Source organism: Sabethes cyaneus, chromosome 2 (assembly GCF_943734655.1).
Source record: "Sabethes cyaneus chromosome 2, idSabCyanKW18_F2, whole genome shotgun sequence".
Taxonomy (NCBI): domain Eukaryota; kingdom Metazoa; phylum Arthropoda; class Insecta; order Diptera; family Culicidae; genus Sabethes; species Sabethes cyaneus.
This window is the reverse complement of record NC_071354.1, coordinates 56,235,718-56,261,094: the sequence shown is the minus strand read 5'-3', so window position 1 is coordinate 56,261,094 and position 25,377 is coordinate 56,235,718. Positions and strand designations below refer to the sequence as shown.

Genomic DNA, 25,377 nt, shown 5'->3' with positions numbered 1-25,377 from the left:
GAGCCTAATGAAAGCTTCCACTTTACACTTTAACACCTTTAAGCAGCCGTAAAACGGGTTGTTGTTTATGGCTGTTTAGGAGCAGTTTGTTTAGCAGAAAAATTCGCTATTAAGCTTGTTTATCAGCTTTTGGGAGAGAACTGGTTTGAAAAACTTAAAGTAGCTTGAACGCTTGTTTAAACATCATTTAAGTGCTTACTTTATGCAGCTTTGATCGCCTTAAACCAACCCGTAAACAGCCATTGCTCTCGCAATTCAGCTACCGTTGTTACTTCGGTAGTTGCTTTGCCGGAGCTGCCTCAATATAGTGGTATTTTATAGAAATTCGATTTCGCCACATCGCACAGTGCGTTGAGCCATAGACAAAAATCGTTTTTCACTTTTTTTAAATCGGGTATACTAAGTATTTAGAATTGTTTATAGATGCCTTCTGCTATATAAACAAGTATTAGTATTAGCTTGGGAAAGCGCCACAACTACTATTACAAGCGTTCAAACTGTCAAGTTGGAGAGTGGATTTTACTTACAAATTTTGCTTTCATTTTTGAGGGTTATTCATCACGCTCGTAAAAGTTTCATAGTTTGTGTAATCAATATCTTTAAAATGGAGAATAACAATCAAGTTTAGTAGAATAAATTTTGGTTATAGAAGGAATTCATTTTGGCCTCACTCCTAAAAAATCGCCCCATAGAAACGACATAGATATTGTCCTTTAAAAAAACAGAACTCTAACTTTGATTACTGATTTAAAAAATGTTCCACCGACTTCCAAGCTAAAATATACACCGAATAATTGTTTAAAGTGTCCTCTACAAGATCGAACAGGTTTTGGCTGCAACTACCTGCAACTCTGCAAGATATTTCAATATTTGTAGATCAACGTCAAGCACTGATAAACCGTCAGATTTTCGTTGATTCTACTATACTTTGTGTCCCTGTTAGAAGAAACCACTGTTTATGAAGCTTTGTGCTATTACTGTTCAAAATTAAACTCAAAGCGATTTTATTTCATATAGCGGGTAAATTTTTCTTTAAAAAAATTAATAAACTTAATACCGGCTGCCGTTTTTCCCGTTTCTCGGGTTGATAATAATGACGAAAAATCAATGATAACGGTTTTCTTGCTGGAAATTCGTTTCGTAGATTTAATTAAAAGGTTTTCAAAAATTGTCCAACAAAAACAGAACGTCGAGTTGCAGACTTTGTCTCAAATTATGCCACGGAAAATTATTGTTTACTTTTCCGTTACGGCTGAGAATGGTAAAAAAGGCTTAAGTATTACTTAAACACTAGCTCTGTTCACAGATATACATTTGTTAGTGCGAAAGTAAATTTTGCTTAGAATTGTTTAAACGTCTTCCATAAACATTTCCAAGCTTTCATGCACTGAAGGAAAACTTTTCAATTACCGAAATTGCAGCCAAGGTTGATCTTCGAGTGCTGTTTAATCTAACACTAGATGGCATTGCTGAATTTATTTAAAGTATTTCTAGTACAAATGTTGCTTTCACAAACAACTTTGGTAGTTATATAGCCGACGGTAACCCATATAATGATGAAAAACTTTTGCAATGCTTGCGTAAAAATTTGGCGTTTGGGACATTTTTGCCATTATGTAAATATTTTGAGACATTTAAGCAAATACTAGCTTCGATTATCACAAACTACTTTTATTAGCTTCATAAAATGTCTAAAACTAGCAGTTTTGATTTTTGTCCCGCAGTCCCATACGTTCAACGCACTGTGCATCGTGGGCAAACTTCCGAGGTGGATACACCGGTGTGCTTCGCACAATACTGCATGAAGTTCAGCTCCAACTTTAGCGGTAACTACCCAGCAATTAGGATTCGTCTAATTTCAGCCATAGTCAACGAATAAAACCATTTTAATAATATCTTCTACGACGATCAAAAATCAACTGACTATTTATGAAGTAGTGTACTACCATCGAACAGAAATTTTCTTTACTTTCTTGTGAGTCGATTAATTACACGTCTACACCGCAGGTTAAACTACAAGTGAGATTTAGGCCAATATCACAAAAGTATGAAAGATTTTCAATACTAAAAGCTGATGATTCGAGGTTAAATTTCTCCATACATTTTCTGCGATTGCAATCGCTTTATTTCCCATTGTGAGGAACGTGCTGCTCGAGCCAAAGATGCTGATACTATAAGTAGGGCACAGCAATACAAAATTAGTATTATTGTGGTCGCTTGTCAAACCGCAATAAAATACCATGACCAAGCAGAATCAGAATTCAATACCGAAAATATTTTTCATACGAGGCCATATTGCCATATTCTAGCCCGCATATTTTTAGCCCGCAAACAAACATTTACCAAACCAAAGTGTGATTTGTAGAAAAAAAATTAAAAGTCACTGGAACCAACTAGAATGATTTTGCTAGAAATTGAGATTGAATAATTAAATATATTTATTTGCTAAATTTCGATGGCGCGTTGATTTTTGTCAATATGCACGATAAAACTTATTGCGCATATGCTGCACTACTACGAAAACTATCAAAAAATGTATTATTTATTATTTCGGATATTTTATCATGGTCGCTATAAACCAAATCGATCAGGATAATCTGACAGTAAACGCTTAGCTTTTCTTCCTACGGTTATATATTTTTAAGTGTACAAAGCTGGCAGACTGATTTAGCTTTTTTACCACAGCAAGCTTATGCTTTATAGCTCCGTAAAACAAAATGAAAAGCTTCATTAAGTTCTAGCGGGTGCCGTAAAGCAGCGAAAAGTGTCGTATTGTTGCTTTCTGCTTGAGCGTGATAAGACTAGGCTTACAGCCTGACTCTTAAAGAGAGTATAAAAACCTTCTAAAGAATTAACCACTTGCTCAGAAGACAGTTTTATAGTGGTCGTCAGGTTCACAAAGGTTCTAGTGCAGCTCATAGTCATGGAAACCACTTTGCTCGGTTATATTCAAAACCTGCGTGCGTGTCTGTCCTTATACTTTTTACGTTATTTTGATTGTTTTGCATAACTATACAATATATTAACGGGGCCTTCCCCCGAACACCCGCACTGAGAATCGCGGCTAACGCGCTGACAGACGAACAACGTCACGTGTAGTACCTTGTAAGTCGTAAGGGCCTGCATGGTGTCGTCGTCCTGCTAGTAAAAACTAGTTAGATTTAAACTTCTCGGTCGGCGGTTATCTACAATAGACGGAGGAAGAGGCACAATTTGTGTCTAGAACCCAACCAGACGCGTCGCTATCTTGATCAGTGGGTCTTGCAGTCTCCTTTTGTCCAGCGCCTCTGTGGTTCAAAGGTACAAGTACCAGCGAACCTCATGCCCTGGCGGGTGTTGTGGGTTCGAATCCGGTTATAATCTCAGATTATAGCTTGGTTCGACTCATGCCCCTTCCAGCATTGGACAAAAGGTAGGACTACTTGTTAAGCGTAGCTACCAATACCTACCGTCGATTCGGGCGAAATTGATCAGTCGGGTGAAATTGATCACCTTAGACCAACGAGTAAAAAACTCTTTATTCTACGTTTATACTGATTCATAAAGCTGAATATGCACCCATCCATATAAAGATTGAGTTACAGGTCAAAGTCACTTGGCTTTCAGCAAGATTGATCTTGTAAATGGCTTGATTTTTTAAAATTTACTATTTTGATCGAATCGCAATTTTCAACATGCCCGATAAAACTCCTTGCTGTTAACACAAATTTCGTTGCAGAAGGAAATTTTAATAGAACTAGTTCGATTCTCTAATTATCTGGCTGTGCTTTGATAATTTTCATGAATGAAATAATGCGACAGAAATTGTTTAATTTGACCTTTTACGAAATAAAACGATTGATAACATCATGAACTGAGGCAACATAGATTTCTAGATCGCTATGGGTGCGAAATGGAGCTGCCACCTGCGAAAGTTTATTCTTTCTGTGAAGCAGAATGGAGATTTATAAAAGGGTGCAAAAGATAGACAATACTTCGCACAAATTTTACAAACGCTCCATATGGCAGTTGCATGAGAGCGCAAGAGATCGGTTTGTGCTTACATAGCGAAATGCAACTACACATTCAAAGAGACAGTCAAGCTCCCGTATATGAGGAGAATTAAATTATTTGTTTCACTACATTGGTGAAGATTGTATACGTAAATCGTACATTTACACGTATATACAGCAATGTTTAAACAAAAACAAACGATTACGATGCTAAAATTGACTTAATATCTTTTCTATCGTTCTTATTTATATAGCAGATGCATCAACCATGCTAATGTAGAGCTGACTGTTTGATTTTTGTGCTAGTTGCTGTACGCGACATTGTTGCCTACATGCAGGCAATATCTCGATTACGCCAGATTTTATACTGCACGTTATCTTATTGCTGTCAGAGCGTATGGTTTAATAGCAATATCGTCTTGATTTCTACGTGATCAATTTCACCCGTTATTTGTAAATTTTCAATTTCACGATTACATTAAGTTTTATCTAAAATAAAACTATTTATATAAGATATAGATGATACTGTCGTGTAGCCAGCACTACAGTACTTATTTTAAAATTGAATCATCTTCCTTAATATGTTTCTATTCAAAGATATTTAAAAAATACTCGAAAAAGTGATCAATTTCACCCGAATTCACGGTACCGTCCCTTCATCAATTGTAGAAACACCGTTTCAAAAACTATCAATATATTATGGACAATTTTGAAAAGCTTGACAGCTGTGTTCAACCAAAAATCTATGTTTGACACCATTTTGCTGCAGTTTCGAACCATAATACGCACTATCTAAACCCAGAGAACGCTAAAAATCTGGAACCGGTTTATACAAAGACATTTTAGTATTAGTAAAATGTGTCATAAAATATCCGCTCAACTGCTCTTAACAAAAAAGCGTTTGATAATCATTTCACGTCTCTTAAGGTGCAGCTTCAGGTCTCAGATAAATTTCATTTGCAATCCGTACCGGGCTTGGATCAGGCACGTTCAATAACTGGTAACAGCAACGAAATGACTGGCATGATCACAGTCGCTTTCAACTTGTTCAGCACGTTTCAAACATATTTCTAAAACTCTATAAACTTATATCAAAAAGTCATGTCACGATCCCCAAGCAACACCGGAATAACTCCGGGACCAACTGACATATGGTCGTAATCTGTACAAATTGTGAGATTTGAAGATCTTTAGAAATGTTTCCAAATTTGGGGAAAAAAATATTGAAAAACAATTTTAGTAAATTTTACTGTGCTAAAAACGATGTAGACCTTAAAGGGGCCAATTGCCTTTTGTCCAATATTTGATAGAAAAGTACAAATAAAAGGTTGAAGTTGATCGTTGTGATGAATTGGAAACTCCTGACTTCAATGATACTAATGGAAGCTAGCCTTGAAGTGAATCGCAGCCATATCAGTTGAATTCAAAGCTTCATTGCTTGATGGTTGAGAGAAGATTTGCAATTGACGAATGACCCAAGCTGGTTGAAGTGACTATAATCTAACAAAAAAAAAGAAGATCGACGATACTGTTTGTGCTGAAACAGATGAAAAATTGGACTTCAATTGTACATAAAATTGAACTTGAAATTGGACATGAAAGTGCACTTGAAATTAATTTAAACTTGGAGTTCAATTCGGATTTTGGGCTTTGAGCTTCCCTTTTAGGTTGAACTGGAAACCAGTGTTGAAAAATTCATAGCAGCAAAAAACTCAATGAGATTTCAAGCACATGAAATTTCAACCTTGATCGCCACAAGCGCGAAACTCACATATGAATTTCCCTCGCTATTATACGCGATGTCTCTGTTGCTATGCGATGTGAACCAAATTCTGCTGTGAGCATTTTGCTTCATTCTTCCACAGCTGGCATTTCATACAACGAACCAGAGAGCATCAGAAAACATCAGCAGCGAAAAGTGCAGCACACATTCATGAATTAAGATGGCAAACATATTGGTGGAATTTACATTTTTCCTTCGCGGGAATCGACATTTTCTTAACTAGAAAGTAACAAGCTTAATAAGAATTAGATAAACATGTAATTTAAATGTGTTTAGTCTAATTTTGCGATTTATTTAGAGATTCACTCACTCATAGTTACGTATCGCACGAGAGAATGCCTATGCTGTTCAACAAGGAATTTATATGTATATGTGCACAGCTCCGGGTAGCTGTTGAATCAAAGCAGAATGTGATCAAGCGGGAAGAAATATGAGTGAGTTTTGTTCTTCTGGCTATGAAAAAGATTTTGAGTTCTTGCCATCTCTGCTAGAAACTGGACTTGACACCGGATTTGAATTTTACCTGACGCTGGACTTTGAATGAAATGTACTTAAAATTAAAGTTGAAATTGGACTTCAAAGCGTACGTGAGAGTGGTCTTAAAATTTAACAAAAAGTCGGAGTTTAAAATAAACCCAAAATTGATGTTGAAATATTATCCGATACCGGACATGAAATTGGATTTGAAATTGAACCTTAATTGGCCATGTCATCTACATAACACAGGCCAAGCATTAAATTCATACAGTTTCTCGTCAAGCTCAGCTGTTTTATTTTGAAATCTGACGGCTTGGACTAGCAGAATCTTTAGGTTGTTGTCAATCCAAACCAAGCATGGAAAAGAATGATAACAATTCTCCATAATAAAAATGCTATCTAATAGTATCCCTACAGCTACTTTTGAATGCGGTACTTCCTGTATATATATTGTACATGGCAGAGGCGAATGCCAAAATAGGCAGTCTCTATAAAAAAATTGTAGACATGCACAAATACCTGCATGAATATAGTTTTGTTATTCAGCTTCAATCAAGAAGAAAAAGTTATATTCTTTAACATATACCGCAACAACGACCTCGTACATGTTCATGTTCGTATGTAATCCACTGACATTCTGGTAATAAGCGATGAGGGTTTTACACGGTATCGTCAGGATTCCAATGGACTGACATGATTGACTGATTATTTCCTGAAGCCACCACCACCAAACATCATAGCGCTGCAAGCACAGATTAGTTTCCAAGTATGAATACTGTATATTCTGTGTAATTTTGGAACAAGCAATCCACATTGTCGTTCAACTTCTATTTATTGTTTTGAAAATAACTTGTTTGAGAACAACGATCATAGGTGCACTGTATTTAACTCAAATCGAATAGTCCATTTAATCAACACTAAAAACTTTACCCTTGGATTAACTCACACATTTTAAAAGCAAACCAAATTTTGCAATGGCGTTTCAATTGGTTAACCATATTAATCAACTGTATCTGGGAAAGCTTGAATTATTGTCGGCTATATTATTTTCCAGCATACTAACTTGAAACTATTGAAAGTGAAAACAAAAATTTTAATTATAAGCACTTAGTGTTAAGTATAGCAGTAAGTTTACTATAATAAACATAAAAAACCGTCCATTCACTATCGAAAACCTCGATGATCTGCGGAGCAACTCACGAAAAAAAAATTCTAGAATAGGAATACTGCTTTTACATTATTATGATGAAAACAAACGTTACCAGATGAAAAAAATCCTCAAATGACTGTGTAAATAAGGTGCTGCTGGAAGCTTCTTATCGAGCTCTTACTTGCAGATACGCTTTCTTAATCAAAACCATTCACTTATGATTTTTATTATCCCACTGAACAAATCACTTACATCTTTTCATCTCCGGTTTGACGGAGTACATGTATTATAAATATTATACTTTTCCTTTCTTATATATCTTTGTATCGTTTTCATTTACGTTTATAAAAACTTTATTAAATTAAATGCTTGTTATGCTTCTTTTTCTTATTCTCGAACCATTACCACACTGAACAAAAAAAAATCAATATCAAAACAACAACAACAAACCCCCCTTTTACGCATCCCATTACTCCGCTCCACCACACCCGCAATCTGTTCTGACCCCACCGAATTTCCCCCCGATCACCCCTAAATGAAACACCCACGCCGCCCGCCCGCCCGCCAAAAACAAAAAAACCAACCTCCGAATCTCTAGACTGCACCAGTATCCGCTGCGGCCGCTGTTGCCGCTGCTGCCGCCGCCGCCGCTGCTACCATGGGCACCCTGCCGCCGCCACCACCGCCATCCGGGGCTGTCACTTCGACGTCCCTTGCCATTGGCCAGACTCCCCTGGAGGCTGGTAAAAAGCGTGCAGCCGATAATGACATGATACAAATGGTACTTGCGTTACGTTTTACGTTACGTTCTTTCATTTTCTGTTTTCAACTATTCCAACCCTCTGATATTCTGTTTCAACTAGAACTTTGTTTTTCCGTTGTTTTTTTCTTTTTTGGTTTAAATTTTCTAAACACAATTCCCCGTTTTTTATTTTGTGTTTTCCCTCCTGTTAGAAAACTTTTTTCTTCTGTTTTATCTAGTTCGTTGTTTTGAACGTTCATCCTTGCTGTAGCTTTCGCATGCTTCAGATTAAGTTTGCTTTTTAACTGATAAAAAACGATGGATGTTTTTTGCACCAAAGCAGAAAACTTACCGTGTATAAAGTATGAACTTTGGATCAAAGTTGCTAGCATGTATGCTACATGAACACATACACACCGGAACATCTAGGGCATACTCTTTTTTTCCTGGTATATATTTTTTTGTTGCCGCTACCAAGTTTTGTCGAGTGTTTTACTGTACGCAAATGATCTATAGCTGGTCAGAATCGTTCACGCATTCTGCGCATACGAGCTTCTAGCGGGTAAGTGAGTGTGAGTGTGTATGTATGCGCTAATCGTGGCAAACTCCTCGGTTGTGGTAGTACCGTGTGTGTGAAAGTGTATTCCCTTTCAATATTTCTTTACATATTTATATCTTTAGTTTTGGCAAAATACAAAAAAAATATGATTGTTTTCATCATAATACTATTTGCTAGAACAAGGGTAGAGTTACAGAAAAAAAAATCTGTGATTTACCAAACTATACTCACCAAAACCAGCAGGAAGAAACATATGACATAGCAGAAGCAAACATCCTCGCAACTTGACTAATCTGAAAAGCAAACGATAATCATGCAAGATGTTTATTAATACCGAATCGGATTGATAATATTCGTTGCACAGAGCAACGAATCAAACAACCAGAATTCTTGAACATCCAATAGTTATTTTTATACTATTATCTTTGATTTTGTTTCATTCTCTTATTTTTCTTTTCTTTTCTTTATTTTATTGTACAAATATATACTAAACTATTATTATCGTTTAGCGCCGCTATCTGTACACCTGACTAATATGTGTTTTATTTTTCTCGCTTTTTCTCTCTTCTCGCCACATACACAAACACAACAAAACAACAACAATTACAACTACAACTATAAATCTAAACACACACAAACTTCAACATCATCACACAATTTCCCCCAAAACTCATTTACTACTGTGCACTGGTGCTGCTAAAACATTAAATATGTGTGTGTGTTTATCGCTGGTTCACCATGGGAACAAAAAAAACAAACTCCAATCCGTATGTTTATCGCCCTGCCCTTCCCACACCCCCATTTTTATACACACACAAACACGTGCCCGCGTGCTGCTTGCCATTGTAAAACATCAACAACTACTACTACTACTACTATTACCCAACTACAAATACTACTACTGCACATTCGCACCCACCAGATGGACATGAAAACGATGGGATCTTTTTACTATGAAAACTTTGTAAGTAACCATGCATATTTCCCTATTTCGTTTTACATTTCTTTTGCCTTTTCCGTTCGTTTACGTTTGTACTCTTAATTTGCGCATTCTCTATTGTGTGTGCGATTGAATCCTACGTTTTGTTCATTCCTTATCATTTACTATCAGGTTTATCTCCTGCTGTACCAGTAGATGATAGATAGAATCAGTGAAATACGACTCGTTAAGGATTGGTGTCTTGGCTAAAGGCTTAAAGTTTTGAATAACCTGCGCAGTCGAGAAAACTCACTCTCTTTATGCAAGACGCTGTAGTTTGAAAAGCTACTATCTCTCTCTCTATCTCCTTTACTTTCCATCGCTGTACCCCGAAAGACCCTGTATGACTAAAATGTGCTGATTTGTATACTTCATTCCATTGTATTGTTTATTTTTTTTTACAAAACGAGCGGCGAACAAAACTAACTATTGTTGTAAATAATTGATCCACTTGTTTACATCGCTTTTCCTCTTTTCTTCTCTTCTCATTGTGCACTGCGCTGTGAACACAAAAAACAACAACAACAATGAAACGTTGTGTGCAATCGATGTGAACAGGCTTTCCCGGGAATGGTGCCGTACAAGCGAACGGCCGCCGACAAATCTGGAATCCCGGTCTACCAGCCCGGCGCAACGACCTACCAGCAGCTGATGCAGCTCCAGCAGCCATTCGTGCCAGTATCATGTGAGTACCCAACACCCAGTCCTTCAGCAACATCTGCTACTTATATTCCACAAACATCCACAGCAACCCTAATTGCTAATAACAGTAGTAGTAATAGTGCTCAAAGCACCAACTTGACCAGCAGCAGTTACTATACTAGCAGTGGTAACAGTGTTAATAATAATAATAACAATAATAGCAGCAACAACAACAACAACAGCAAAGTCAATAACAAAAACACAACTCTTGTCAAATCACTTTCGTTGCAATCGGTTGCCTCAGTTGGTACGGGCCTAAATCACCTGTCCAACGGTCAGGCGATGCACTCAGATAGCGATCTCAGCATTAAAACCGAAACCCACCTCAGCGATAAGGAAGATTCGTCCGCCAGCGAAGCCAACGGCAGCTCGCTACTAACATCGCCGACCACCTCCTCGACCGCCAGTTCCCTTTCGCAAACGCTTGTAACCACCTCGTCCACCCAGTCGGTTCCAGTTCCCATCACAAGCACCATGCTATCCTACTCCTCTGCTGCGCACATTAACAGCTACAATGCCGCCGTCGCCAGTATGCAAGCTCAAGCACAAGCTCAGGCTCAGGCTCAGGCTCAGGCTCAAGCCGTACAAGTCGCCCATGCCCAAGCTGCCGCCGTAGCACAGGCCAACCAAGCTGCAGCCGCTTCCGCACAGTACACCGCACACTACACAGAGGCAGCTAATCTCGCCAAAGAGGTCGCCCAAAAGAACTACGCTAACGCTCTCAAAATGGCGGCTGTATCGGGTGCCCTCACCGGTAAACCACTAACTGCCCTCAGCTATACCGGAGTAGCTCTGAACAAATCGGCAATGCTTCAGCCAAGCCAATCGTATCTTACTGCTGGTGCCACAGGGGTTGCCACTCCTTCAGCCGCGGCTCCTGCTTATCCGCCACCTCGCATTGGCACTCCGGCTGTTGCTATGGCTGCCGCAACTCCACAGCAAACATTACTACCGGCCCTAACACGTCCGCCTCCACCCATTTTATCACAGGCAGCCTACACACAAATGCTCCGCCCTCAGGTTCCCGCTAACATGGTTCCTAATCCGTACGCAGCTGCCGCCGCCGTCGCTCAGCAGCAACTCATGAGCCAAAGCCTGATGTATCCTGCTTTCCAGGCTGCCGCGGGCTACCAATTCGGAAGCCCAATCCACACGGCGATTCCGACTGCTAACCTTACCGCAATTCCCGGTGCAATCCCCCAAGTGCAACAAGTTGCCACCAATCCAACAACAGGCAGTGCAATGGTACTAAACCCCTACAAAAAAATGAAAACATCGTAAGCTGTCAAACTCTCAGCTAACGAATTCCCCGTACGCACATGCACACACACACCTACACACCCATACAAACTCATCAATTGCCATATAAATAATACAGAAGCGCCCGTCAAAGTCACGCACGAACTCAAAACTCATCCACAAACACCAATGCATTCATCTCACACTACTCGTTGCCATGTTTTAGCGAAGATAAAAAGAAAACTCGCACTCTAATAGAGCAGAAAATCGTATTAATACAATAAGAAAATAATGATGATAGTGCCTGAATATAAAAAAAAACACTTGAGAGGAAGTAACGGAAGTAAAATCACCATGAATATAAAAATGAAAACAAATAACAGAGAGTAACACCATTTTATCTAGAAAAAAAACAAAACAAAACAATACCGTTATTTTACATACACCCACTCACAAAGTAAGGTTCAATCAAGCATACAAAGGTTAGGTTTAGTGAGGAAGAAGCGCACTACGGTTTACGTTGAACAATCTTGTCCGGTCAAAAAGGTTAAGCTCATTGTGTCTAGAGAAAGAAGAATAGCATTGTTTTTGTTTCGTTTCTTTTTTCGTTCCGTTCCGTTTCTCGTTTGGGTACTGATAAAAATTAGTGAATGTTAAGTGCAATTAATTTTCGAAACAATCGGTTTACCTATATAAACCTTAAAAAAAAGAACCGTTGTAGTCGTCTCGATTTACGTATTTTTGTTTTCGATAGATTTATGTTACGTTACGGGTAGTTTTGGAGGAAAAAGAAAACCAGCGGAGGTGCCACTACTATACGCGATCGCGATCGTCGGATTGTCGTAAACAAACGTACTAATACTAATAGTCACCGGCCGAATAAGTTTCAAACTGGAGGTTTTCCTGCGTAAACAAGGAAAAATCAAAATGAAAAACAACTGTGATAGCTTCACACGAGTACATGCTGCGCTAAAAAAAACTGTAAGCAACAACAACAACCATAGCAACGCAAGCGCAAGAAGTGATGGCTTCAAATCGCACTTATACAAAGAAAAAAAAACACACGCATACACGAAACGCAACGCAATCAGCACACGTTCTGCCAGAGTTGCCGCAGAACTCTAAACTGTCATCGTAGTTTACGTTTTAGCTGGTTTTGTTTTTGTTTTTTGTTTTTGTCACTCCTCTATTTATACGACTTGTACAGCTTCCTGAATAGCGTCTTGTTTAATGGCAAAGTGAATAACATTTAGTAGAGAACAATTTAGAAACGTAAGCTTTTAACGTAACAAATCAGATTTTGAACACATTGTAGTCATTGTAGGTTGAGCCAGCAGCCAGCAGCAGCACTGGGTTCACGCAAAAAGTGAAGTTTTTAAAACAAACCTAGAAGTGCATTTTGTTTATTTTGTTTACGATTTTGTTTGAAGTTCGCTAAGTTCGATATAAGCTAGGATTTTAGGAGATTATTTCTATGGTAGGCAGCCCACCAGGACAGGATGAGATGGGCAGAATTGTAGATTTATAGAATAATTATTTGTAAATAGCTGGAGAATTGATCGATGAAAATGTCGTTGTGATAAGATTGTTTTCTACCTTCGAATTGATTTAGTGTTCCTTGATACTTATTCACTTACTATTTTTATGCAGAATATACTTACACGGTTCGTTGCTATCCATCATAGATTGTAGGATTAGTGAATCGGCGTCTCGCCGAGAAAAATACATTATTATATGAGTAACAATATTCGAAAGGTTGTGTATCCCCTATAAACAGTTGACTAAGCACGGAGAAAAAATGCCTACTCAGACGAATCCGTAAAGATAAATAAAAATGGCTTTAAAGTCCCATGGGCATACCACATATGCGACTTTTCCCCAATCAACTGTTGGTAAATAATAAAGAAAATAAATAAATCTGATAAAAAACCAATCCAATGAGATGCTTAGTGACTATTAACACTATTACTACTGCTATTAAAACTACTATCATTACCTACAACGGCTACTACTGCTGCTGCTACAGTAATTTTATAAACGAAAAATAAACTGACGAGTAAAAACCATAAACCGTGAATTTAATTCACCCAGCAAGAAAAAAACGAACAGCTCGAGCAACGCTATTACTACTACTATTACTACTACTATAACTACTACTGCTGCTACTATTACTGATGTCAAAAAAGTGTAGAAAAATAAAGAAACAGTGGGATATTGTAAAGTATCGCCAGAGTTACATACGGTCGTGTTAGCAAAGAGTGACTCAAGTAGTTACCTACTTCACCAGTAACAAAACAAACACACCCACATACACATTTTCATATTATAGTATATATTTGTACATGTTTGAGAAAATTTAGTATAAACCAGAATTTCTGCACGTACACGTACACACATACTACGCCTACCACGTTCAGCATATACATACTCCCAGGCAGAATTGATTTTACGCGTGTTTTATCAGATAAAGTAAAAAATATCGTAGTTTAAACCCACTAGTGTCCTATTGCTAAACAAACAAAAAACTTTGTAGAATTGTACTCACCTAGAAAAGAAAAAGAAAAAAACTAAAACAATCATTGAACGAAAACTATTTGCATTGATAATAAACCAACAAAACAAAACAAAGTATGATAACAGTAGTTTTACTCCTCCCCAAAATTGTAAATCGTTGCTCTATTATGGGTAAAAACCAAAACTGCATGAGTAAACACGTGAAGGTGTATTCGGAAAATGGAAAAGGGTTGAAAATGCTGCATAGATCAATGGTCGCCAGCCAATCGGTTCGGCCAAAGAGCATAGTTTAGTAGTACAGACTAGAGAAATAAATGTTTAAAACCAAGAAACCAACATCTGCAAAGTAAAAAAATGCTCAGCGTTAGGATGCTACCACTAATTCACTGTACTCCTCTTTTGCGCTGCATTTGAAACAAATGTGTAACAGTAAAAATACTACGAAACTATATCGTGTTCACAATTTCAACTTTTCCTTCTGTTCTGTTTAATTATGCTGTTTTTATCTGACCCATTGAACCGAAGAATGCTACAGTGATTTTTGACCAGTGTTTTTGTTTTGTTTTCGCCTATGTGTCACTTTCAAATCTTACGGTTGCGGAAAGTTTATTTGCCTCATATGTAAAACGTCGCGAAAATATTACAATTAAAAGTAAAACCTGCTTAACTTGAGCGTATTTTTACTGTGTATCACTTAGTTGTGTAGTGTAAGTTTTTTTTCTGTTATGCCTTAAACGTTCGCCTAGTATTGAATTTCTAAAGTAGCCTAAAACGCCTAAAAAAGCTTGTTCTCGCCCTCTCACGATGCGAATTCCTCTTGCACCATATCCCCCTTTGCCAACACCACCACCACCACCAAAATCACCACTACTAGCACTAAACGAATCTGAATAGTTTCATTTTGCAAAATTGCTCGAAAATTCTATCAATTGCTTAAACTCCCTTCCCCGCACCCAACACCAAACCGTCACGCGCCGCTTTTTAACATTTGTTCTAGAATTTTGTCAGTATCGAAGTACTACAATCAATCGAGGTGTTTGTTTTTAACGTTATAGGACAGAAAAAGCTGCCACCACCCTTACCACGCTTAATCAAACAACCAATCACTAATACTATTCTCTCGCCCCTCGCCTCACCACAGTAACCTGGTTCTAGAAATAAGTTATATTTAAATATTATCGCATATTTATTAGACAGTTTTCGGTAGAACCGCTTTGAACCGAATTTGAACGCAACTGTTGGCTACCCTTTTTTTCTATCGTACCTTTGGAATATTTCGTTACACATTTCGCAAACAAAAAAGTCGAATGAGCTTTATACAAAAACACACCCAACTTCTAAACAAAAATATGGTTGATGGTTAGCAATAAAAGTTAAACAAAACTGCTTTGTTTGTTAAGTATATGGGATTTGAGCTAGAGAATTGCTGTTTATGTATAGATTTGTTATCGCTTTCTATCTATATAAATATCATACATATGTTCAATACCATGTATAGATCTCGCAAAAAAAATTGTTGCAAAAAAGTCAAGACTCCATCATAACTGCTGTATTTGTTTATTGACAGTCTGATTACTTTCGATTTAATTACATCTATGCTACCCCCCTAACCACTATTGCCCGCAGCACAATACACAATTTGTTACTGACACTAACATACATATACACTCACATCAGCTCTAGATTGAATCAACAAAAGGGACATAAACTCTCACGCCCTTTTGTTGGTTGAATGTAGAAAAAACAAACGTTCCCCGAAGCCGCGTGCATTTTGACCTTTTTTAGTGCATATATTCTATAGATGTAAACAAACCTACTCACCAAGATTAGCCGACGCGGAATTACAGTAAGATGGCCACCACTTTCGACCGTGACCTGTTTGTTACCATAAAAGAAAAACGATCCAGTTTTCCACGAATGCCAGCATGCCGGCGACTACTGATATTCCAAAACAAAGTGATTATTACAAATTTATTGGGTTTTTATTGGAAAAAATATAAATTAGTTATCTCGGCTCTCAGTCGCTCTTTCCCAGAGATTACATTAGTATTACTACTGCATAACCAAATCGAAAGTTCATCAACTTTAATGGTGGAATTTAGTGTACTGCACCTGCGTGAAATGTCAAAATCGACTGACAGCATGCTGGCACTGTCTATCATGCTCATTCGTGGAAAGCTAGGTTGATCTCTAAGTAGACCTTTTCAATCAGATCATTTCCAATTAAAATTGCTATCCTGAATCTAGAGTGAAATGTTTAGATCATGTTTCCAACTATGGAAGTTATTATGACGATTGTGACTGAACGTCTACTGGTCGGATCGTATTTCAGAATACCATTGTCAAAGTTCATTTAATAGGTTTTTAATAGAGGTTTTCCGTCAAATTTTATCTTCATTCAATGTTCGGTTTTGACTCTTAGAAATGATACCCATATAAAACTTTCTTTAATAAAGCCTCTAACTACTGTAAAAATGAAAAACTAGAATATGTATATTTCAACCCATCACTTCTCGGATGTATTACATGCCTTTTTGTACCAGTGTCCTCTATTTTCACCACTTCGAAACCATTTGTGCCACTCTTTACTCTTGTGGCAAGCAACACACGAAACGAAAAAGAAGGTAATCATTAGTTTTTCATCCGTTTTGTCCTTTTCACTCAACCCCTGATACACATATGCCAAAATCTGTTGTGCAATGCTGCCAGAAAATCTGAAAATTTTGATAAACAGTGCAGTCGAAACGAATTGTTTAAAACTCAACTTTCGTGATATGGTGAAAAGAAACTCAACATTCTTGTAATTTGCATTGTTTAAAAAATCGTAGTAAATTCTAGAGTCAACGAAAAAAATATATTTTTGCATCATTGTCACTCGTATTGGGAGTACTTTCGAGAAAAATAAGAAAAGGAGGAGTATGATCTGACGGAAAACCTCTATTGTATGTGCCAGTTTCTTCGAACCAGATTAAAAATGTTCTTGCTGATGTTGATGATAGTTTTTTATATTACAGTGATATTTTTTTTTAATTTCAAAATGAGAGACAACGTATGTCACAACAAATCAAGCTTGTTACAACAGTGTCATTTAGAAAAGACGACGTCAATGGTTTTTCCTGTTTGATTAGAAAGCCGAAAAATTCAGTAAAAATCTATTCATAACATGCGCTATTGAAAACAAATAATTGTATACGTCTTATTCATTACTTAGGTACGCCAAACAGTAATTTGCGATTATGTAAGTATAACGTGCGGAATCTAAGTCTTAAACAAACGTCAAACTTTTCAATAAATGTAAAAACCATATATCATAATCCACGTCAACAGTAATCCTTCCATTAGGATTGCTAAGTCCTAAAAATTGATCGTTTTCCCCCGCTCCGTAGGTTCTTTACCGGAACGAAAACAATAACAAACGTACAAAATCTACCAACAGCATCAACAAATCGCGCGTCAATGTCTACGTAAGGTAAATGTCAGCAAACTCAATAATCCGGTTATGACATCTAGTGTAAATCTTTAATTTTGTATGTTCATATCAGAGTAATGTCACATTGGACATAGAGCAATAGCATATTTTTGATAGTTAATTTAACAAACAAAGTAGTTGTTTCGTCTAATTGAAAACGCTAACCAGAAGAAGCTCGTTCGAAGAACGTCAAAAACCAACCAACTTATTTCGGAACCAAAGTTACCGTTTTCCGTTCGTTCCAACATTCCTTCCACACAGCTAATTTCCCCCCGCCCACACCACCTCTCTACCAACCGTGAATAGCACAGAAAAGTTTTCAGTTTTTAGAGAGAAAAAAATAACATAGAAAGCAAGGAAAACTACAGACAACTTGATCTGATCCGATCGTCGCGAAGACCGAAATGTTTATGTCGATAAAATTGTGTTTTTAATAAGTGCCTAATAACCAGAACAAGAAAAAAAACAACAGACAACAACATTTCAACACACATTCGAAAGGGTGAAACGAAGCTTTTTTTAAAAAAAGCAACACACTCACACCGACACACGCGTGCAAGTAGAATTGCGTTCCGTGTCGCTATACTTAGTGCAGCCTCGGAACTCAATTCTACGAGCGGGAATTTCACCAAACACACAGGAAAAAAACTATCTAAGTTTTACTTAACGTTCGGGGCGGACCGTTTACAGTGCTAGGATCTCCGATAAAAAAAAGAAAATACGTTTCCTATATAGGTTAACCGTGCAGTATTGTGGTGTTCTCGAAAAATAAAAACAGACAGACCGAAGGTAACTCACAACTCACTTTTAGAACTTAAACATAAATCGTAGGATTCTGAATCCAGTTGTGAGAAAGTAAACAACAATCTTGAGAAGTCAGATGCGTATGATTTGTAATGATTAGGAATTGTTTTTGTTTTTCTCTCGGATAAAGTGCGAACAATAAGGATTGTGAAACTATTTTACGTGATAACGGGATATGAGGAGGAAGGAAATAAATCTAGCGAAGTAAAAATCATACTGGATAATGTAGGCAGTATTTGTAAGTTGAAAACTAATACTAGACAACAAACAAAATTTGTATTCGAGATAAGCAAACTATTGAAAATTGTAAAACAAACCATTAACTATTACTATATTATTGATATATAGCATTAAAAATATTACTATACCATTAGTTTATATTACTAAAAAAAAGAAAATGCATGTAATAAAAAGTAATTGTTTACATTTCAATGAAAACACAAAAACGCCAATATTATTTGACATTTGGTTTGGTTTCGTAACGCAAGTGCTGTACTCGGTTTTTCTTTTTCTATATACATATTACATATATATGACAAATTTTGTTTCCCTGATGAAAGTGTGGCTTGTAAATAGATTTGGACTCACGTATATATTCGCTGCCTATTATCTATATATTTCTTCTTTCACCTTTCTATCATCGTGTTCTAAAAGTTTCGTTTCGTTTATGTTACGCCATCTACCAGTCTTTCCTCTCATTTTCGTTTTTTTTTTATTTTGTTAATTTCATTCTAATCTAAGTTCCGTTTCACACATACTCAGACAAAAATGCCGATATCGCGCGTGTAAGCGAAAGCTCCTTCTCTGTTACGATTAGTTTTTAGCAACTAGTATTAGCGACAAACAATGTTTTATCTGTTTCGAATAGTGTTGTTTTCTTGATGAAGCCCTTGGTTTTACGTATTAGAGTTAACTTAAGCATAAAAAAGCCGAGCATTTCCAAAAACAAATGTGGAAAACTAAAGCACCAATACCATTACACCCTTAACCTTGCTTAATTAGCTTCGCTGAAATGTACAGAGCACACTCTAATGATCGTTAGCAATACATATGGCTGCACCGAAGAATTAGGTCCAAAACTTTGCTTCCAGCTAATTTGTTATACTACTACTGCGGTAAATGGGTAAATGTTTTTGAAACTCAAATTTAGGGTTTAAGCATGAAGACTGTAACACGCACACACATATGCGACAATCATATATATAAATTGTGCTTAATTATTAGAATAATACTTTGCCATAGTACGTTAAAGCTTTTAACACCGAAATGTACATTCTCGGTTGAGGAGCATGAATTCATTATCCAGCGAGTTTATGCACATTTTGAATACGTTTCAGTTCTTAAAGATGATCAATTTCGAATTTCAATGTCTATTTTGGTTATGTAACTCATCGTAAAGAAATATATTTGAAAAATGCTTAATTTATAATAAAAGAATACATACCTTTTCTTGTAGGAAAGTTACGCGGTTTTGGGCTTCAGAAAAAATATGCGTCCATACAAACTCTAAATGCTAACTGAAGACAATTTTCGTGAGAAACCGAAATTGAAAAAGTTATATTTAAAAAAACACATTAGACCTTAGTACAAGTTTTACTTTACTTGTATACTTTACATGTATGATAAGTGAATAATTCCTTTCTATGGGTAAATTGCGCTTTAATTTTTCTGAAGAATATAAGCCAAAGATAGATTTGCAATTATTGGACAAATTAGAACCACCTTAACCATTGTTTACATCGATAGAAAGATCGTTCATAATTCAAAATTGCTCCTCTTGGGCAAACTTATTTGCAAACTAAACTCATATCTCAATCGAGATTCCACTTAAATTTTCAATCTTACCGTCGCGTAGACAAATCTCGGCTGAGAGCGACTACAAAGAACAACAGGATCCTGGCACGAGCCCTATGAATTACAGAATTTACGCGCTCTTTTTACCGTGAACTTTGGAATTTACACCGTTTTAACACGAATCTTTTGGGTTTTCTAAATTATCGTACAGTTTGGTCCTGATGGTACAGTATTAAAAAATTTCAAAATTTCCTATTTTTCCGAAAATTTCTATGATTTTTTTTTCACTGACATCATAAGTTTCAATATTTTACAACTCTTGACCTGATTAGCGTTAAGCATTTCTAACGAAAATATTAGAAAATTTTCTTAGCAGACCGAGAAAAAAATTATCACTCAAAAGTTTTTCAACAAAATTTTCCACGGCGATGAAAAATTTCTAAAAAGAGCCGGTACGCATGAAGAATTTTTAATATATTTTTTTCTAGATCAAACTCAAATTTGTAATTACTTGGAACTTCTCCGCTTAATTGGTTGAAAACGGTTAAAAAATAAGAATTGCACTTTTGATACTTCGAAATAGCGTACCCCTCGTTCGCCAAGGGGTCTAACAGGTTCAAAAAAGTTAAACTTTGAGTAAACCTTGAGATCTATATCATGTGATATTTCATAAATTTGCCATGAAACAACTAACAAATGGGACGGTTCTGTAACGAAGACGAACAGGGCTTTCAAATGGAGTAAAAAATTTTTTGGCGGCCAGCTTGGATTTGGTCGCCGTATTGGATTTTATCAAAAAATTGGCGTTTTCACCATGAGCCCCCAACCGATTTTCATTTTAAATTAGGTGTGCAATGGCATTAACTGAATAAAACAACCAGTTATTTGTAGCAAGGTTCACAATTTTCAAATAATTATTGTGATATTTCCAAATTTTCTATGAAACAAACTACAAATGACACGGTTATGTAAAGAGGAGAGATATGGCTTGCAAAAAAAGTGAAAAAAAATTAGCGGCCATCTTGGATTTGGCCGCCGTGTTGGTTTTTATCAAAAAAATCGCCGCTTTCGCCATGATCCCCCCAACCGATTTTAATTTAAAGACCACCATCGGAAAGCTGAGAAAAAATGCTATGAGTAACTTTCATCAAATTACATGTGTAGTGGCATTAAATAAACGAAACAATGAATTATCTGTATCGAGGTTTACAAGTCTCATATAATGGAATATCTTGCTACAGAAAATTAATTGTTTTATTTAGATAATGCCATTGCACACCTAACTTGATGAATGATTCTTATAGCACTTTTTCTCAACTTTCCGATGGTGGTCTTGAAATTAGAATCGGTTTGGGGAACATAACGAAAACGCCGATTTTTTGATAAAAATCAACATAGCGGCCAAATCAAAGATGGCCGCCAAGTTTTTTTTCGCTTTGTAAGCCATATCTCTCCTCTTTAATAACCGTAACCGGCACATAAACCCTTTTCACATGTTACTCTTGAATTGTTTCTGCCGCGCAGAAAATAGACGGTTGACTACTCGGTTGGTGCGGTAGAAATGGCAGTCAGTTGCCGTCATCGCACACGGCAAGTCTTGTGATGTACCACCACCAGTGTTTGTTTTTTTTTCTTGCGTCATGACGTAAACTTTTTTTGGAAAGGGTGAAAATGTATGACACTAAAAATAATTATTTAGGTGAAAATTTGGAAAAGTTCGATATATAGACCAAAAAATCTAACAGGTTTAAAGTTTTCCGACAATGCCTTGCGTGAGTTATTTTCATCTAAGAATGACGGAAATTAAAACGATTAATCGACATTGTCTTCTTCGTCGCACGAAAAAACGTAGGAAATGTGGACTTCTTTAATGATAAAAAGCATTTAAACAGATCTCAGCTTACTTTGTTTGATCGCGTATGATAGACAACAAACTAAAATATTAGGGAATGACTAGTTTTGGATTGTGTGACATCAAAATGCTAATATTTTTAATAATTTGTGTTGGACAGGACAGGCATAGGCAATTACAACGAAGCAGCAACATACCTCATTTGAAAACATGCACCATTTTAAAATTTCGGACTGTATTTTGCAAAATTACTGACATAAGTTATGCTGTGTGTTGATAACTTTTGAACGACCGAACCAATTTCAATGGTCTTAGATCACACTGACCCAGTAGATAACAGTCTATCTGCTCAGTGGTAAAAATAAAGAGCAGTCATACAAATAATATCATCGTATGAGGAAGCGTGAGCGCGTATACGGGGAGGGACAGAATTGGGAGAATAAAACAACATTAGGTGTTAGACTATCTAATATAGCAAACGGCGGTAGTTTAATTAGAAAAACAGTCGGGTACCAACTGAAAGATCGCGTCTGCGAACCCCACCTGCCATCACCCCGATATATTTTCGGTCTATATTGAAATTTTCTAGTTCATCCAACTAATTATTCTTCGCATCAGACACTTCCTCCTTTCCAAAAAACGAGTTTGTTTTTAAAGCCAAGATCCCCGGATATACAAGAAGAATAAAATAATAGGATTTGGTGACAACAGATATTGACCGTTGGGTGGGTGAGAATTAAAGAATTAATTTCGCTATAAAACTAGAATGATTTTAAAAAATACAGTGTGTTAGGTAGCTTAGACCTTAGAGCAAATATTTCAGGGGGTGATGGAGGATTATATTTGACGAAAAAATCCTTCTACGCATATGGCTAAATCTCATTCATTACGGAGTTATTGAACATTTTTAGTGTTCGGTTCTGTTTCCCTTAAATTAGCTCTGGTACAAACGCTATGCTAGCTAGCTCAATTTTGGTATTCAAAAGCTGAGAAAATTTTGTACTGAAAATTGATCTTAAACCTCCTACTTCATGAGATTTAGTAACTTTTTAGACGGAAAAGGCTTTGAAATAAGTGTTTCTCGAAGCGTTTTTATCAAATTTCTCTTAAAAAGGTGTCATAAAATCAATTGTTTTCGTTCACCAATTTAAAGCTCTAGTACCGTTCAACAATTCGTTCTTTGACCTAAAACGTCTATCTCTTTTAGTTTCGTTGCAATTTCATTTTAAACGTATAGTTTTGGGTGTTGAATTAGCAAGAATTCATACATCACGCATAGCACGCTAGATTACCGCGTGCGATGAACACATTCTGACACGTATGAAAAACAACAACGTTTTTCATAAAGTGACCCAGGCAACAATGTGAGTTTTATTATACTCTTATGGCGGTTTTCATGACCAATTTTGGCCTTAAATGCCATCATAAGACCAAATTGTTACTTGGGTGAGGGTTCGCTACCACTTTTGCTTGCATAATCCCGCAAAACTCAAGCCGCTAAGGTTTATTCGCTAGCAGCAGCTCTTGAACCGGTAGTATGGAAAGGATGCGTTTTTTCCGGTTCAGCCCGTTCCGCACCTCCATGGTGACAAGGAACTGTGCCGCAATTTGCCTTGTGCTTGTCTTGAAATCATTTCCCACGATTCGCAAAATTGTATGGTCAATCAGTAACGCCACTTGCTGATGAGTCTCAGGCTTCCCTCGAATCCTAATTGAAAGCAACGTTCCTTTTCGGAAGCGATGCACGGTGCGTTTTCATAGACGTGCAGGAGTTAAAATCATTGCGCAACAAAACGAACACTTCTGGATTTGTGTTCACTTACTTGCATTAGGTAGCCGACGATCAGAAAAACTGAGAATGCGTTCAATACTGTAATCGTTTTCAGAAACGTCCCAGAGAGACCCGAGAAGTCAGTTTCGAAACTGTTTTCGATATGCGTTTAATCGTGTCCGTCGCACGCGGTAATTTAGTGTGCTATGCGTGATGTATGAATTCTTGCAGTTTTCAGATACTAATTCAACACCCAAAACCATACGTTTAAAATGAAATTGCAACGAAACTAAAAGAGATAGACGTTTTACGTCAAAGAACGAATTGTAGAACGGTACTAGAGCTTTAAATTGGTGGATAACAGCTATCAGTTTTATCACACATTTTTAGGAGAAATTCGATAAAAATGCCTTGAGAAACACGTATTTCAAAGCTTTTTGCTTCTATAAAGTTATTAAATCTCATGAAGTAGGAGGTTTAAAACCATGTTGTAATACAAAATCTCAGTTTTCGAATGAAATTAACAGAATCGAGCCAGCTAGCACAGTTTTTATACCACTGCTAGTTTAAGGTAAACAGAACCGAAAACTAAAAATGTTCAATAACTCCGTAACGATTGAGATTTGTCCATATGCGTAGAAGGATTTTTTCGTCAAATATGATCCTCTAACAGCCCCTGAAATATCTGCACTAAGCTACCTAACACCCTGTATATGGTACTAAAAATAATCAATAAGACATGGCAAAAGTAAAAATGAGAAAATTAAACAATCTAACGTCAACTACATAAAGAAGTTTGATCTCCCTTTTATTGATTTGTTGTTATCCAACGAGAAGGATAAGTTCATGCCTCGCGATTGGAGCTTATATAGGGAAGCCGTGAATTAATCTGGTCCATGGGGCTAGTGCAAAGGTCCTACAGCTCTATCTAGCAAGCACCGCATAGCCGAAATTCGAACAAACGACGACTGGTTTGTTAGACCAGCATAGTCTTTCATAGCCTCTAGGAATAACTTCTATACTTACTTGCTGATATGATTCGTCATCATACACTGGGTTTTATAGCAATCACAGCTTAATAAACCGAAAAATACTTGATATCAGTGACTGAGGTTACAGACAACACTGCCTTAAGCAACATACGATTTTCACAAGAAAAACTATTTCACTTTGTATCATTTTTCGCATATTAGATTTGATTCTATTAATGATAAATTAGACTAGGTTTGATTAGAAATCATTGACTAGATGAATTGACAATAAAATTAAGCGTCTTCTTTTATTCAATACGAATGATTAGTTGTCAAATTAACCGAACAACTGAATCGTGTTACTTGGATTGAAGCGAACGCCAATGCGCAAAAAGTACATAATGGAGGCGCACGGTCTCCAGTGAGTGTTTGATTTATACAATTATTTTTATTTGATGTGCAATCGTTTGTTAGTTTTACATATCATAAATTTGTGCTATACGAGCCATTTCTAATGCAAAGAATTCTTGTCTATGTATGCAGCCTTCGTGTATTGATTGTGTATCACAGCTAGTTTCT

At 36.8% G+C, this 25,377-nt stretch overlaps 1 protein-coding gene across 4 annotated transcripts in view; it reads left to right on the top strand.

Annotated features, from left to right (window-relative positions):
- LOC128738214 (uncharacterized) overlaps positions 1-18,722 on the top strand; it is a 693,074-nt gene extending 674,352 nt beyond the window's left edge. Inside the window, exons 5-7 of one of the 4 annotated variants that reach the window (XM_053833183.1) lie at positions 8,001-8,183; positions 9,626-9,667; positions 10,241-18,722. In XM_053833183.1, coding sequence (XP_053689158.1) covers positions 8,001-8,183; positions 9,626-9,667; positions 10,241-11,665 — 1,650 coding nt within the window. In that variant the 3' untranslated portion in view covers positions 11,666-18,722. The remainder of the gene's footprint in view (positions 1-8,000; positions 8,184-9,625; positions 9,668-10,240) is intronic. The other 3 variants (XM_053833185.1, XM_053833184.1, XM_053833186.1) reach the window with 3 other exon arrangements.
- Positions 18,723-25,377: the final 6,655 nt, after the last annotated feature.